Source organism: Delphinus delphis, chromosome 3 (assembly GCF_949987515.2).
Source record: "Delphinus delphis chromosome 3, mDelDel1.2, whole genome shotgun sequence".
Taxonomy (NCBI): Eukaryota; Metazoa; Chordata; class Mammalia; order Artiodactyla; family Delphinidae; genus Delphinus; species Delphinus delphis.
The window spans coordinates 64902843-64920745 of NC_082685.1; the positions used below are offsets into that span (position 1 = coordinate 64902843).

The following is a 17903-nucleotide window of genomic DNA, read 5'->3' on the forward strand; positions in this document are numbered from 1 at the left end:
ATAATTGGAATTGCCTATAGGATTTTGTAAGTGGAGGTCCTTAGTGACCTTGACAAGAGGCAAATGGTTTCAAAAAAGAAAGATAAAGTGGACACAATATATAGAAAACTCTTTTAAAAAGGAGCAAAGACATGGAGGGGTATGTGGGGTTAGGAAAGGTGTTGTTCTTTTAAGGCGGGGCATCTTACATTATGCTGACTAATGCTGGGAATAATTCTTTGCAGAACAGTCTAGGGAGGTTTACAAACTACTGATGCCTGGGTCTCTCACCCCCAGAGAGTCTGATTTAACTGACCTGAGGTATGGCCAAGTTCCCGGGGACTTTTTACATGCTCCCCAAGTGATTTTAATGTGCAGTCAAGATTGCGAACCACTGCTAGAGTGAGGAAAAAAAACGGATGCAGGAGGGCTTACTTGCTGGAGCTAAGACCTATGTAGCTGACAAATGAAGTTATCATGGTGTCTCTGCCAGCAAAAACGGCCAGTTCTGCTTAGGTTATCAAATCTTTTCAGTTACAGTATACGATTTTTCCTACAAGCATCCATAAGTTAAGGAAAGGGCTTACTGCAGTAACACCGCTCCCCGAGAGACAAGAAAGGAAGAAAAACGACCTTGGTGCGGAACCCCCGGGCCTCCAATCAGGAACCGCCCTCCAGCTTAGTCGCGCCCAGCGATTCCCCTAGAGCTGCCGCGCGCCCGCAGAAGCCCAGCGCACGTCGCCAGTGCGCACGCGCACGAGCTGCCGGAGCAAGAGAGCAGCGGTCCCCTAGCGGGCTTGGCCGCCAGCTCCCGCCCTCTGCCAGCGTCCACGGCTCCTCCCTCCTCCCGACCTTCTCCCCGGCCAGCCGCGCGGGAGGGAGGCCGAGATGGCAGATGAGATCGCTAAGGCTCAGGCCGCTCGGCCTGGTGGCGACACGATCTTCGGGAAGATCATTCGCAAGGAAATCCCAGCCAAAATCATTTATGAGGATGACCAGGTAGGCACCGGGCGCCGCCTCGCTCGTGGGCTGAGGCGGGGCAGCCGCCTGTGGACACGCGGGTTTCCCGTAGTGGGAAGGGAAGGGAAGGGAAGAGTCGGGGTGGGGGTGCGCCGCGGAGAAGGGAAGGCAGCGGGCCGCCTCGCGCGGCCTCTGCCTCGGGCCCACAGCCAGCGGGCTGGGCCGCGGCCGCACCGAGGCGGCCGGCCGGCGCGTGCCTGCGCTCCGGTTACGCGTTATCAGCCCGGAGCGCTGGCCAGGCCGCCGGGCGCCCGCGGGCCCGCGCTGCGGGGTCTGGGTGCTTGTTGTGGGCGCGCCGGGTCCTCGGCATGAGCGCTCGCCTGCTCCCCGACTGCCTCGGACCTCTCCTGTATCAGGAATCTGACAATCTCGCCCGCGCTCTGCCTGACAGGCAGAAACCCGATCGCACCCTGACTCGGGCCCAATCTCCGCGATCTCCCGCGCACAGCCGGCCTGCCCGGGAGCTCCCGGGCGCCTCTCCCCGCCGCCTTGCGCTAGAGGGCCGGGGGCGAACGGCCTGGGGGCGGCACAGACGCGCTGGGCCTGGGCGAGGGCCGCTAGCCAACGCCACTCGGACCCACCCCCGCCGCCCATTCTCGGGCCTAGGACTCCTGAGATGAGAGTGGGCCTGCATCTGGGATTTGCTTTCCTTTGGCCCCTCCCGGGAAGAATGGTTCCTTTTATATTTTCAGGAAGCAATTTTATGCCAAGGGATTAAGAATGTCGTTTTTGTTGACTTCACTCTAGGTGAAACTGTTTTAGAAAGGCCGAGTTCATTTGACTTCGAGACATCTTGTATAAAATATTTAGTGGGCGGTTATATTTATGGATCTCACATAAAGCTGGACAGGTTGGCTGATTTAGATACAAGGTTTGTGAACTTTAATAAATTAGCTTTATGAAATATGGAATATAAGGAAAGATTTTATGCTACTAGTAGCGTTCTTAGATTCAGAACACCTACCTCGAGGTGAATTTATATAAATATCTTTATTTGTCCGTTAGGGGAGTTCTTTTGTTGTAGGTAATGTGTATTTCTTTAAAAATATTTTAAGTTTCTTTTAATAAATGATCGTTGAAATACTGACTTTTGAGCCATCAAAGTTCCAAGGTGTAACAGCATGAAGCAATCTAAATGATACAGCATTTTTGTACAGAGTACCAAGTAGAATAACTCCTGAGACAGTTAAGCTGGGATAGGTTCTATTAAACAGCTTCCACCTTCAGTAGAGAACAAGAGATTCAAAACCATTCAAGTGGTATGTAATTTGTCTAAATGTTACTTATGCTCTTCATTTCTACAAAAGAGAATAGATATATTTATTAAGTAATTCAGTAAAGTTGGAAGAAATCGGTGTTGGTCAAATATCAGCAAATTTCTCATTACAAAAGTGATCACCGCCATAAAGGAAAAAAACCAAATTGCACAACCAGGACTCCTGACCTAGGGAAGGTGGGGACATGAATCAAAAGATTTCCTTTAAGTGGCGCTGGGAAAGTTGGATAGCTGCATATAAATCAATTAAGTTAGAACACACCCTCACACCATGCACAAAAATAAACTCAAAATGGCTTAAATGGCTTATGTTTAAAGACTTAAACATAAGACATGACACCATAAAACTCCTGGAAGAGAACACAGGCAAAACATTCTCTGACATAAATTGTACCAATGTTTTCTTAGGTCAGTCTCCCAAGGCAATAGAAATAAAAGCAAAAATAAACAAATGGGACCTAATCAAACTTACAGGCTTCAGGCTTTTGCACAGCAAAGGAAACCATAAAAAAAGAAAACCGAAAAGACAACCTACGGAATGGGAGAAAATATTTGCAAATAATATGACCCACAGGGCTTAATTTCCAAAATATACAAACAGCTCATACAACTCAACAACAAAAAAACAAACAACCCAATGGAAAAATGGGCAGAAGAGACATTTCTCCAAAGAAGACATACAGATGGCCACAGGCACATGAAAAGATGCTCAACACCACTAATTATTAGAGAAATGCAAATCGAAACTACAATGAGGTACCACCTCACAACAGTCAGAATGGCCATCATCAAAAAGTCTACAAATAAATGCTGGAGAGGGTGTGGAGAAAAGGGAACCTCCAACACTGTTGGTGGGAATGTAAATTGGCGCAGCCACTATGGAGAACAGTATGGACGTTCCTCAGAAAACTAAAAATAGAGTTACCATATGATCCAGCAATCTCACTCCTGGGCATATACCCGGACAAAACTATAATTCAAAAGGATACCATTAAACTGTAAGTTCCATGAAAAGGATCAGAGGACCACATGTGTTGTGTCCAATTCTGATTTCCTAGCATTTATTACAGTGTTTCCCATGGGGTTAGTGTGAAAGAATGATAAGTTTAGGCTGTAAGATTATATATGAAAACCTTGATTTCCCCTCCCCCCCTTATTCCAGTGTCTTGCTTTCCATGATGTTTCCCCTCAAGCACCAACACATTTTCTGGTGATACCCAAGAAACATATATCCCAGATTTCTGCAGCAGAAGATGACGATGAAAGTGTAAGTACATTTACTAACATCACTAATTTTCTTGCTTTTTAAATTGGGAGACTAAATTTTGACTTTAAAGTGATATCACATTTTCATTTTCCTGAGGGCATTACTGAGGAAAATCAGAAAATCATCAGTGATTCAATGCAATGTATAAGTAATTTGATTTTTTAATGAGATATAATTGGCATATAACATATTAGATTTAAGTATATAACAAAATGATTTGATATATGTATGTACTACAAAATGATCACAGTGGGACTTCCCTGGTGATCCAGTGGGTAAGACTCTGCACTCCCAATGCAGGGGGCCTGGGTTCAATCCCCAGTCAGGGAAGTAGATCCCACATGCCTCAACGAAGATCCCGAGTGCTGCAACCAAGACCTGGCGTAGCCAAATAAATAAATAATTTTTTTATTTTCAAAAAGAAAATGATCACAGTAAGTCTTGTTTACATCTATCACCACAAATTCTTTTTTTTTCTTTTTTCTTTTGGATTTTAATTCCTTTATTCAAATGATCTCTGGGCTTAAGTTTACAAAACAAATTTCATCTTTAGACTTTCATTTCTCCCTGAGAATTTGATAAAGAGAAAAGATGTATATTCACATTAGATGTAGCTCCATATTTTTAGAGTTTTTATTATTAGAGAACCTTACTATTTTCATTCAGTCTTATGCAGAACCTCTGATATACTATGTTGAGCAATGTAATTGGACATAGTTTGGCATGGAAAATAGGAAATTAATTTTCAGCCTTTGAAATGGAGTATCTTTAGTGTTGACTGATTAGTGTATTTTCTTACCCATTTCCTAGCCTTCTGTGGTCAAAACTACACTCCCACCAACAATCCCAGAATGATGCCCAAAAGAAGTCATCACCACAAATTTTTAAACAAAAAAGCATTCTAAGCAAGGATTAGTTGGTGAGACTAATTTTTCCTTAAGTAAGAAATAGTGTTATTGTACAGGAGAGGGTTCATTGGCTCTTCTGTTAATGCCGTTAAAGAAAAATAATTATTTGATTTTGCTAGGAGGTACTGGCCTCAATTAAAATTTTTCCTGGTGCTCTTTGTAGTAGATTATATAATTGTTCATAAATAGTATTTTATTTAGGGGTACATTATATTTCTGACCTCACTGATGTTGGGCCTGGTCGTATGACTTAACTTGGCCAATGAGTACAAGCAGAAGTGATACATGTCTTTTGAATAGAAACTTTAAGAGCTAGCACCCGGTTTGCCATGTTCTCTCTTGCCTCTGCCACTGTGATCATACAGAGACTGTTCCATCAGCATGGGTTTCAAAGTGGAAAAGATGTAGAATATAGCGCCTGGTCAACTTGTGATGAAGATGTAGTAAACACAAGAAATGTATGTTTGTTGTAAACCAGATTTGGAGGTGGTTTGTTACCACAGCATAACCAATTCTATCCTGACTGATACACTCCCCCGTAACAAGCAAGCAAGGTATCGTGCCTTATTAAGAAAACTTAAATACCACTTGGAATATGATTTAAAAAAATTTTTTTTTTTTTTTGCGGTACGCGGGCCTCTCACTGTTGTGGCCTCTCCCGTTGCGGAGCACAGGCTCCAGATGGCCATGGCTCACGGGCCCAGCCACTCTGCGGCATGTGGGATCTTCCTGGACCGGGGCACGAACCCGTGTCCCCCGCATCGGCAGGCAGACTCTCAACAACTGCACCACAGGGAAGCCTTAAAAATTGTTTTAGTTGAGCAGATTTTTGTCTTTAATATGTTTATTGAAATTAGTAATTAATAAATACCTAATCTTACTGGGTTTTTAATTGTAGATTATTATTATTTTAGGATTAAAAGTGTTTCCAAATATTTGCCCAAAGTCTGTTTCAGTTTGGCAGTCTTTTAATTTAATATTTCAACTTGGTAGTTTGTTACATGATGACAAGAAGTTCTAAATTACCATTGCTTAAGAAACTTTTTTTTTTTTTTTCAGCTTCTTGGACATTTAATGATTGTTGGCAAGAAATGTGCTGCTGATCTGGGCCTGAAGAAGGGTTATCGAATGGTGGTGAATGAAGGTTCAGATGGGGGACAGTCTGTCTATCATGTTCATCTCCATGTTCTTGGAGGTCGACAGATGAATTGGCCTCCTGGTTAAGTGTATTGTAGGGATCATTTTCCCTTCTCTATGCAGTGATCAGGTCTGCAAGTTCCAATATGCAAAACAATACTTTTTTTTGCCTGTGTATGGAGAGATTGCAGAAATAATTTTAAAAACCCATACGTAATAAAAGACATTGTTGCATGGTCTGAATTCTGTATTTGACTTATTTTAAAAACATATTTGTTGGAATGTTTGAAGGTGGAGTTCATAATTTGGGAGGTTTTTGTTTTTTCTCCCCACGGAGGACTCAGCATGTGTACATGGCTATAATGGTGTGACTGATCTTTGCAGACAAATGTAAAAATTTCATAAAATTAGCTTTAGCTTTGAAATATCCTTTTAGGGTAAAATATTAGTCCAGGAGAAGATTTTCTAATCCAATTCTCTTATTTTCTAAGAACAAAGGAGTATGTGATGTGATTGATCCAGAAAATGACAGTTGTGGGTCTAGCAAAAATGCTTTTTGTCCAGCTCACGTGTTTCTCCTGGACTACTGGGGTAGTGTGGAAGGGATGAAAGTAGATTTGTCACAGAATCTTTGATGACCGTGTGAAGCCATACTATGATGTTTCCTTGTTACCTAATGCTATTTATTATAAAGGCTTGAAAATATATTATTTAGAATTAACTCTCCAAATTGAAAACTCATTGTTGTGAATGTGTATGTACACACTAGCAAAAATTTTTAAGTTATGCATGACTCTGGCTGTGTAGAGTTGGGGGGAAATCTCAGGGTTTGAGTTCTTATGTTGGCTGACAACAAAACTTTTTTTTTTTTGGTCTTGCCATGCACCCTAGCCTTTCTAAGTTTGTGCAGGGCAAACAGGTTTGCTTCTTTGCTTTCCTTCATGTAGGCACTTTCCAGCTTCTAAAATTTATTTAATACTTCTTGCCTGCTTTGTCTCTTCTCTCATTCTCTTTGTGTTTATGGGTTCCTTCCATTTTTAATCCCTAAGGCCATTTTAGTAGATTTTGACACATTTTATTGCAAATTGTTTTTCTTCTAAATTTTTAATTTTATTAGTGACTTAAAAAATTTAGGGGGGGTGGATTAGGGAAATTGGCTGTATTTGTCTTACAAATGAGTTTTTTCCAACTGTCATTTTTTTACTTTGTTTATGGTGTTTAAAATATTTATATAGTTAATGTATCCATTTTTAATTTAGTTCATATTTTTATATAGTTAATGTACCAATTTTTAATTTAGTTCATATTTTTAAGAACCTTTCTCACCCTAGGAGGATTTATAAAAGAAATTATTCCCCTAATACTTTATGGCTTTACGTATTTTTATGACTTTTTTATGAGGGAAGTTCTGGGGCGGGGGATGAGTTTTGGAGGGATTTGTGCCACTGTAAAAAATGTAATAATGAGAGAAGCATTTGTACTATGTATAAGAGGGTTGAGTCTAGTTTCCTTAGGCATATTAACGTTCCCATTGATTTCGTCAAACTAGTGCTAATAAATCAGGTAGATAACCGCTAAGTTGTCTTGCTGATTGTGTCCGACCTTTCTGCCTAAAATCGTTCTGAGACTCAATTTTCAGTGTGTGCGGGGGGGGGGGGGGGGGTGGGGGGGGTGGGGGGGTGAGTATCCCACACAGCATCCACTAATTCTCCAGATACCAGCTGGGCGTCCTACAGTTCAATTCAATTCTGACACTACCCAGAGATAACATCAGATTCCACAGGTTAAGGGTTCAGTCCTACACAACTGCCATCCCCCTATCCCTCCAACTTCAGATGCCATTCACAAGCTCGGGTTGTTACCTGTACTTCTGACCAGCTGGCTGTAAATCACACATTCTCAAGACTCTTCCTTGACTTCAATTAATTTGCTAGAGTGGCTCACAGGGCTCAGACATTTTGCTTACTAGATCAGTGATTTATTAGAAAAGGATATGATTCAGAAGCAGCCAGATAAGAGATACACAGCACAAAGTATGGGGAAGGGCCAGGAGCTTCCATGCTTTCTTTCAGTGCACCACTCTCCCCAAATCACGTATTCACCAACCTGGAATCTCTGAAAAATGTTCTTTTGGGTTTTATGGAGGCTTCACTGCATAGGCACGATTGATTAAATCATTGGCCATTGGAAATGAATTCAACTTCCAGCCCTTTTCCCCCTCCCTGAGGTTGCTGGGTGGGGCTGAAAGTTCCAATCAAGGGGTTGATTCCCTTAGGTTACCTAAGGGTGGTCCAAAAGTCACCTCATTAACATAACATAACAAAAGATACATTTATCCCTCTTATCACTTAGGATAATTACAAGGGTTTTAGGAGCTCTGTGCCAGAAAGGGAGATGAAGACCAAATATATATTTCTTACCATAAATCACAGTATCAAACTGCCTGAAACAGACTTGTGTCAGATATTCACCAAACCTCAGGTGGTAGCCAATTTACAAGATAGCCCACAGACATCCTCTCCTAGCATCCACACCCTTGTGTAGTGGGTCACAAAGGGCTTGTGGCTTATATACCTTGTTCTCTTGGATTGCTCACTTTGGGGGAAGCCAGCTGCTATGGCCAAGGACACGCAGGCAGCCCAGTGGGAAAGCCTGTGTTGGGAGGAACTGAGGCCTCCTGCCAGCAGCCAGAGTTAACATGTCAGCTATGAATAAACCACCCTGGAAGTAGATCCTCCAGCTCCAGTCAAGCCTTCAGATGACCGCAACCTCATGAGAGACTCCAAGGCAGAACCACCTGACTGATCTCCCAAATCCCTACCCCACAGAAATTAAGAGATAACAAAGGATTGTTTTAAGCCACTAAGTTTGGGGATAATTTGTTACATAGCAATAGATAACAAACATCCTCTTTTCCTTAGCATATAGCTAAGTTACGTTTCCCTGCATCCCTTCAGCTATGTGGGGGCATGTGCCTATAGTCTGGTCAGTGAGATGTGTGAGGAACTGATGTATGCCATTTCAAGCCCCAGAAAAATCTCCCATGCTATTTATCCCCCATGCTTTCTCTTTTCCTTTGTCTTGGCAAAATGCAGAAAGGATCCAGCAGAGGACAATGAGCTGTTTGATGGAAGGAGCTTGAATCCCTGAATGAATGGGGCAGAGTCCTCATTATTCCTGACCCACATCAGAATTTGTTAAGCTGAAACAGGAGGGGAGGGGGCAGGGCACAACTTTTAAAAGAATGACATAGCCCGAGGACACAATATAAACTGATTAGAACCAACAGGTCCAAGAAGGCGGACAAGTTCACTAGACCTTAAGCCTCAGGATACGCTCATTGTAACACATCAGCAAGCTAAATGACACACTCACAGGTGCCATGACAGTTCCAAGGCTGACCATAAAGGTCAAAAAGTAGGTGCTGGCCTAATTTTTGGAATCCCCACCCCTTCTCCAAAATAGCTGGAATACTCCTCCCACTCATTAGCCTATGAAATTACCCACCCCTATAAAAACTGACAACCCCATACCCTGAGGGCCACTCTTGCCTTCTGAGATGGCCCACGCTCTGTCTGTGGAGTGTGTTTCTCTCTAAGTAAATCCACTTCTTACCTATCACTTTGTCTCTCACTGAATTCTTTCTGTGACAAGACAACAAGAATCCAAGCTTCAGGCTTCCCTGGTGGCGCAGTGGATAAGAATCTGCCTGCCAATGCAGGGGAAACAGGTTCAATTTCTGGTCCAGGAAGATCCCACATGCTGCGGGGCAACTAAGCCCATGCGCCATAATGACTGAGTCTGTACTCTAGAGCCCGCGAGCCACAACTACTGAAGCCCACGTGCCTAGAGCCCATGCTCCTCAACATGAGAAGCCACCGCAATGAGAAGCCCACGCACCACAACGAAGAGTAGCCCCTGCTCGCCACATCTAGAGAAAGCCCATGCGCAGCAATGAAGACCCAACACAGCCCCAAATAAATAAATTTTAAAAAAAGAACCCGAGCTTCATTAAGTCCTGAGACCAAGTGTGTGATCTCAGTTAAAAAACCCTGGGTTTGAGTCCCAATCCTGTTTTTGCCTGGGTTCGAGTCCCGGCGCATGGGCTCAAGTCTCAATCTGGGTTTTTGCTGGGTTCAAGTCCCGATCTCAGTTGCACGGTTTCATATCCACTGAGATTTCAGGGATTAGGTAACAGCAGCTAGGAATATTTACCATAATTAATACAAGGTCCATTCAGGAGTGGTGGAACTTACTTGTCTGCATAAGGTGGCTTGGGCTTTTAACAATCATAGCAGCCTATTTGATTGTTCTGCCCTTTGAATTACCTAGGAGGGTGAGACTGACAGGGTAAGAAGAGTAGAACTTGGAGTTAACAGTTGGGCTCATAAGCAGAGTGTAAGCCAGTTTCTGTAGCACAGCTTGATTGAACTGAACTGAGAGGGAGGCTAAATGGGAAATGACTCCTATCTTTAACATTAAATGTTGTAAGTTTAGACCAAAAGTGATAGATTCAGACCATTCAAGGGTTTTAATTTATCACTGAGATAATCTGCTTGAGTAAGCTACTAAGAAAAAGTGGCCTTTATCCTTCATTTTTAAAAATGTTATTTTTCTCAATCAATATGATACACCGCATTAACAAATTAAGGAATGAAAACCATACAATCATTTCAATAGATGCAGAAAAAGCTTTTGACAAAATTCAACACCCATTTATGATAAAAACTCTCCAGATAATGGGCATAGAGGGAACCTACCTTAACATAATAAAGGCCATATATGACAAACCCACAGAAAGCATCATACTCAATAGTGAAAAACTGAAAGCATTTCCACTAAGATCAGGAACAAGACAAGGATGTTCACTCTCGCCACTCTTATTCAACATAGTTTTGGAAGTCCTAGCCACAGCAATCAGAGAAGAAAAAGAAATAAAAGGAATACAAATTGGAAAAGAAGAAGTAAAACTGTCACTATTTGCCAATGACATGATACTATACATAGAAAATCCTAAAAATGCTACCAGAAAACTACTAGAATGAATCAATGAATTTGGTAAAGTTGCAGGATACAAAATTAATGCACAGAAATCTCTGGCATTCCTATACACCAACAACAAAAAATCAGAAAGAGAACTTAAGGAAACACTCCCATTTACTACTGCAACAAAAAGAATAAAATACCTAGGAATAAACCTGCCTAAGGAGGAGAAAGACTGTACTCAGAAAACTATAAAACACTGATGAAAGAAATCAAAGATGACATAAACAGATGGAGAAATATACTATGTTCTTGGATTGGTAGAATCAATATTGTGAAAATGACTATACTAACCAAAGCAATCTACAGATTCAATGCAATCCCTATCAAACTACCCATGGCATTCTTCACAGAATTAGAACAAAAAATCTTACAATTCATATGGAAACACAAAAGACCCCAAATAGCCAAAGCAATCTTGAGAAAGAAAAACGGAGTTGGAGGAATCAGGCTCCCTGACTTCAAACTATACCATAAAGCTACAGTAATCAAGACAGTATGGTACTGGCACAAAAACAGAAATATAGAGCAATGGTACAGGATAGAATGCCCAGAGATAAACCCATGCACATATGGGCACCTAATTTATGACATAGGAGGCAAGAAAATACAATGGAGAAAAGACAGCCTCTTCAATAAGTGCTGCTGGGAAAACTGAACAGCTACATGTAAAAGAATGAAATTAGAACACTCCCTAACACCATGCACAAAAATAAACTCCAAATGGATTAAGGACTTAAATGTACGACCAGACACTATAAAACTTTCAGAGGAAAACTAGGAAAAACACTCTTTGACATAAATCACAGCAAGATCTTTATTGGCCCACCTCCTAGAGTAAAAGAAATAAAAACAAAAATAAACAAATGGGACTTAATTAAGCTTAAAAGCTTTTACACAGCAAAGGAAACCTAAACAAGACAAAAAAGACAACCCTCAGAATGGGAGAAAATATTTGCAAATGAAACAACAGACAAAGGATTAATCTCCTAAATATACAAACAGCTCATGTAGCTCAATATCAGAAAAACAAACAATCCAGTTAAAAAATGGGTGGAAAACGTAAATAGATATTTCACCAAGGAAGACATGCAGATGGCCAAGAGGCACATGAAAAGATGCTCAACATCACTAATTATTAGAGAAATGCAAATCAAAACTACAATGAGGGGCTTCCCTGGTGGCGCAGTGGTTGAGAGTCCGCCTGCCGATGCAGGGGACACGGGTTCATGCCCCGGTCCGGGAAGATCCCACATGCCGCGGAGCAGCTGGGCCCGTGAGCCATGGCCGCTGAGCCTGTGCGTCCAGAGCCTGTGCTCCGCAGCGCGAGAGGCCACAACAGTGAGAGACGCCCAGGTACCGCATAAAAAAAAAAAAAAAAACCTACAATGAGGTATCCCCTCACACCAGTCAGAATGGCTATCATCAAAAAATCTACAAACAGGGCTTCCCTGGTGGCGCAGTGGTTGACAGTCCGCCTGCCGATGCAGGGGACACGGGTTCGTGCCCCGTTCCGGGAAGATCCCACATGCCGCGGAGCGGCTAGGCCCGTGAGCCATGGCCGCTGAGCCTGCGCGTCTGGAGCCTGTGCTCCGCAACGGGAGAGGCCACACGGTGAGAGGCCTGCGTACCACAAAAAAAAGAAAGAAAAAAAAATCTACAAACAATAAATGCTAGAGAGGGTGTGGAGAAAAGGGAACCCTCCTACACTGTTGGTGGGAATGTAAATTGATACCGTCACTATGGAAAACAGTATGGAGGTTCCTTAAAAAACTAAACATAGAACTACCATATGACCCAGCAATCGCACTACTGGGAATATACCCTGAGAAAGCCATAATTCAAAAAGAGTCATGTACCACAATGTTCATTGTAGCACTTATTCACAACAGCCAGGACATGGAAGTAACCTAAGTGTCCATCAACAGAGGAATGGATAAAGAAGATGTGGTACATATATACAATGGAATATTACTTGGCCATAAATAAAAGAACAAAATAATGCCATTTGCAGCAACATGGATGGACCTAGGGATTGTCATACTGAGTGAAGTAAGTCATGGATGGATCTAGAGATTGTCATACTGAGTGAAGTAAGACAGAGAAAGACAAATATCATATGACATTGCTTATATGTGGAATATAAAAAAAGGCTACAAATGAACTTATCTATAAAACAAAAATAGAGTTACAGATGTAAAAAATAAACTTATGTTTACTGGGGGGTAAGGAGGGGGAGGGATAAATTGGAAGATTGGGATCGACACATACACACTACTATATATAGAATTGATAACTAATAAGGACCTACTGTACAGCACAGGGAACTCTACCCAATACTCTGTAATGGCCTATATGGGAAAAGAAGCTAAAAAAGAGGGGATATATGTATGTATAACTGATTCACTTTGCTGAAAGTAACACATTGTAAATCAATTATACTCCAATAAAAATTAAAAGAAAATAGTAGTGGGTGCAATTTTAATTCCAGGTAAAGCTCCTTTTTAAAAAAAAAAATTATTTTATTTTATTTTTTATACAGCAGGTTCTTATTAGTCATCAATTTTATCCCCATCAGTGTATACATGTCAAAGCTCCTTTCTTGGGCTTCCCTGGTGGCGCAGTGGTTGAAAGTCCGCCTGCCGATGCAGGGGATGTGGGTTTGTGCCCCGGTCCGGGAGGATCTCGTGTGCCGCAGAGCAGCTGGGCCCATGTGCCATGGCCGCTGAGCCTGCGTGTCCAGAGCCTGTGCTCCGCAACGGGAGAGACCACAACAGTGAGAGGCCCGTGTACCGCAAAAAAAAAAAAAAAGCGCCTTTCTTATTGCACTCATTTCTAGTGTCCTATTATACTGACAACATATCTTTCCTACTCATATTATGACTTACAAAATAATAAGTGACTAAAATTTAAAAATTATGGCATCAATTCTAGTTAAAAAAAACAAAACGTGGGGAGAGTGGCCCAGATGGCAGAGTAGGAAGACCCTGAGCTCACCTCCTCCCACAGGCACACCAAAATGATAGCTATTTACAGAGCAATTATTGATGAGAAAGACCTGGAGACTAGCAGAAAAGATCTTCTGCAACTAAAGATATAAAGAAAGAACCACAGTGAAATGGGTAGGAGGGGCAGGAATGCTGTATAGTCAAAACTCATACTCTTGGGTGGGTGACCCACAAATGGGAGCATAATTACAATTGCAGAGGTTCTCCCCAAGGAGTGAGAGGTCCACCCCACATTGGGCTCCCCAGCTTCGGGCCTGGGGGTCTTTCACCAGGAAGATAAGCCCCCAGAACGTTTGGCTTTGAAAGCCAGTGGTGCTTACTTTTGGAAGAGCCAAAGGGCTGTAGGAAATAGAGAGTCCACTCTTTAAGGGTACACACAAAATCTCACACGCTCCAAGATTCAGAGCAGAAGCAGTAATTTGAAAGGTGCCTGGGTCAGATCCACCTGCTGATCTTGGAGAGCCTCCCGGAGAGACAGGAAGCAACTGGAGCTCACTCTGGGGACACAGACACTGGTTGCAGCCATTAAGGGGAATGTGTTCTACCACGAGGACACTGGTGCTGACAAGTGCCATTTTTTTTTTTTTCTTTTTTTTTTTGCAGTACGCGGGCCTCTCACTGTTGTGGCCTCTCCTGTTGCGGAGCACAGGCTCCGGACGCGCAGGCTCAGCGGCCATGGCTCACGGGCCTAGCCGCTCCGCGGCATGTGGGATCTTCCCGGACTGGGGTACAAACCCACGTCCCCTGCATCGGCAGGCAGACTGTCAACCACTGCACCAGCAAGGAAGCCCACAAGTGCCATTTTTGAGTCCTCCTAGCATATTAGTGCTGGGACCCAGCCCTGATCATCAGCATGTTGGCACAAGTACTGGGATGCCTGAGGCCAAGCAGTTAGCCAGGCAGAGGCACAGCCTCACCCACTAGCAGATTGGCTGCCTTAGGAACCCCTGAGCCCCCAGCTGCCCTGGTACCTGACCCTGCCCACCAGAGGGCCCAGGATCTGGTCCCACCCATCAGTGCACCAGAACTAGCCTCGGAGCCCCAAGGCCCAACAGCTAGTTGTTGAGACCTGGCTTTGCTCAGCAGTGGGCATAACACCAACTCTGGTACACCCAGAGTTGCAGCCTAGAGACCTTAGGACCCAACTCGACACACCAGTGGGCAGGCAATAGCTCCAGGACAGCCTGGGCCCAGACTCCACCTGCTAGAGGGTTGGCACCAACCCTGGGACCCCCCAGGACCCTGCAGCCAGAGACCCCAGAACCTAGCCCTGCCCACTAACAGGCTATCAGCCCCAGGACCACTAAAGTATGACAATTTGCCATGTTAGAACCCAGCCTACCCACCAACAGGCCAGCACCAGCTTCATGACCCCCAAGGCCCTATAGCCAGAGGCCTCAGGACCCAGCCCTTCCCACCAGTGGGTAGACATGAGCCCCAGGACAAACGCAGTCCTGCATCTTGCTGTGTCAGGACACAGCCCACCTACAAGCACCCAGCACCAGCCCTGAGACCCTTGGGCCCTGGCCCTACCCACCAGCAGGACAACTCTGGGAAACCCTGGGCCCCTGAACCAGCTGCTCAAGATCTGGCCCCACAGACCAGTGGCTGACACCAGCTCTGGTCCCCCAGGGCTCTGCAGCCAGAAACCCTGGGAACTGGCTCCACCTACCAGTGGGCCAGCAGTAGCCCTGGGACCCCAAGGGCCCTGGCCCTGCCCTCCAGCAGGTTTACACCACCAGCTCTGAGACACCTTGGACCCCTCAGCCAGCCACCCTTGAGACTGAGCCCCATTCATCAGTGGGCCAGCGCCAGCTTTGGGACACCCAGGACCCTGCAGCCAGCCATGTCAGTAACCTGTCCTGCCTACCAGCAGGTGGACACTAGATCCAGGATCCCCAGCTGCACAGCCACCCACTTTAAAGTGATGAAAGGAAAAACCTCCAATCAGTAATACTCTACCCAGCAAGGCTTTCATTCAGATTTGATGGAGAGATCAAAAGTTTTACAGACAAGCAAAAACTAAAAGAGTTCAGCACCACCAAGCCAGCTTTACAAGAAATGTTAAAGGGAACTCTCTAAGCAAAAAAACAAAACAAAACAAAAGGCCACAACTAGAACATGAAAATTACAGAGGAAAAATCTCATTGATAAAAGCAAATATACAATAAAGATAGTAAATCAACCATGTATAAAGCTAGTAGGAAGGTCAAAAGACAGAAGTAGTAAAATCATCTATATTCTCAATAAGTAGTCAAGGGGTACACAAAACAAAAAGATGCAAAATATGATGTCAAAAACAGTAAAGGTGGGGAGAGTAAAAATGCAGGGTTGTTAAAATGTGTTCAGACTTAAGAGATAAGCAACTTAAAATAATTATACACTCACATATATTTCTATATATAAACCTTATGGTAAGTACAAACTAAAAATCTATATAGATACACAAAAAAGAAAGGATTCCAAACATAACACTATAAATAGTCATCAAATCACAAGGGAAGAGAACAAAAGAAGAAAGGAGCAAAAAAGAAGTACAAAAATAACCCCCAAACAATTAACAGAGTGGCAGTAAGTACAAAGCTATCAACAATTACTTTAAATGTAAAGGAACTAAGTGCTCCAATCAAAAGATATAGAGTGGTTGAATGATACAAAAACAAGGCCCATATATATGTTCCTTACAAGAGACTCATTTCAGATCTAAAGACATACACAGACTGGAAGTGAGAGATTGGGAAAAGGCTTTCCATGTAAATGGAAATGAAAAGAAAGCTGGGGTAGTGATATTTATATCAGACAAAATAGACTTAAAGTCTATTTTAAAGAGACTGTGACAAGAGACAAAGAAGGATACCACATAATGATCAAGTGTCAGTCCAAGAAGAAGATATAATAATTGTAGGCAGAACTGGAGCTCTGGGCAGCACCAGCAGTGACATAGGAGGCAGCGAGGCTGCGATGGCGGAAGCCAACCAGTGATTGCAGCAAGAGTGGCAGGGACAGAGCAGACCACAAGGAAGGTGCACAAGCAGCCAGACTGGGCCAGGCCATGGGGAGAGTGGCCACTGGGAAGCAGGCAGGAGGCTGGGTGGGCAGTGGGCAGCTGCCTAGCCGTGAAGCAACATGGTGCTGCTCAAGGAGTATCAAGTCATCTTACCTGTGGCTGTGGAAGAGTATCAAGTGGGGTAGCTGTATTCTGTGGCTGAGGTCAACAAAAATGAAACTGGTGGTGGTAAAGGCATAGAGGTCCTGGTGAATGAGCCCTATGAGAAGGACAGTGAGAAAGGCTAGTAAACACACAATATCTACCACTTACAGAGCAAAGTGCCCATGTTTGTTCAAATGCTGGCCCCAGAGGGAGCCATGAATATACATGAAAAAGCATGGAATGCCTACCCTCCTACCCTTATTGCTGAACTGTTATTACAAATGAGTACATGAAAGAAGACTTTCTGATTAAAATTGAAACCTGGCACAAACCATATCTTGGCACCCAGGAGAATGTGCATAAACTGGAACCTGAGGCATGAAAACATGTGGAAGCCATATATATAGACACTGCAGATCAAAACCAAGTACTTAGAAAGGATTTCAAGGTAGAGGAAGACCCAGCAAAATTTAAACCTATCAAAACAGGCTGAGAACCCTTGAGCCCCAACTGGAAGCAAGAACTTGTAAATCAGAAAGACTACCCATACATTCATACATACAAAATGGTTACTGTCAAGTTCAAGTGGTGGGGCCTGCAGAACAAAGTGGAAAACTTTATACATAAGTAAGAGAGGTGTCTGTTTACAAACTTCCACAGGCAGCTGTTCTGTTGGCTCAATAAGTTGGTTGACCTGACTATGGATAGCATTCAAAGGATGGAAGAAGAGATTAAGAGACAGCTGGATGAGACAAGGCAAAAGGACCCAGTGAAAGGAATGACGGCAGATGACTAAAGCCACCTCTCCTTCTTCTGCACTTTTTGCAAGACAGTGGTCAAAAGGAAGGCCCAGCAGCTCCACCCTCCCAAGTGACAGGTCATCTTCAGACATAGCCTTTCTGTGTCCATTCTTCAGACAACTTTTTATCCCTTACTGTAGCTAATTCTAGATGCCCTTTAATATTGTGAACAAATAGACCATCTGGTATTATGAAGTCCATGTGTGCGGGAGCCTGTTCCTCTGAGATGTGTGGTGTATAGGTTGCTGTATTTACAGCTCCTCCCTCTCCAACCATTGTGTTCTCAACCTATTTCTGTGTGCCCTGGGAGGCAC

General features: G+C 43.5%; 1 protein-coding gene and 1 pseudogene across 1 annotated transcript; both read left to right on the top strand.

The window, feature by feature from the left end:
- Positions 1-721: 721 nt before the first annotated feature.
- HINT1 (histidine triad nucleotide binding protein 1) lies at positions 722-7160 on the top strand. Its single transcript, XM_060008916.1, has 3 exons — positions 722-978; positions 3438-3542; positions 5510-7160. The coding sequence occupies exons 1-3, from the start codon at positions 868-870 to the stop codon at positions 5672-5674; spliced, it is 381 nt and encodes a 126-aa protein (XP_059864899.1). The 5' UTR covers positions 722-867; the 3' UTR covers positions 5675-7160.
- Positions 7161-16764: 9604 nt separating this feature from the next.
- On the top strand, positions 16765-17661 carry LOC132422106 (phosphatidylinositol transfer protein alpha isoform pseudogene; annotated as a pseudogene).
- The last annotated feature ends 242 nt before the right edge of the window (positions 17662-17903 follow it).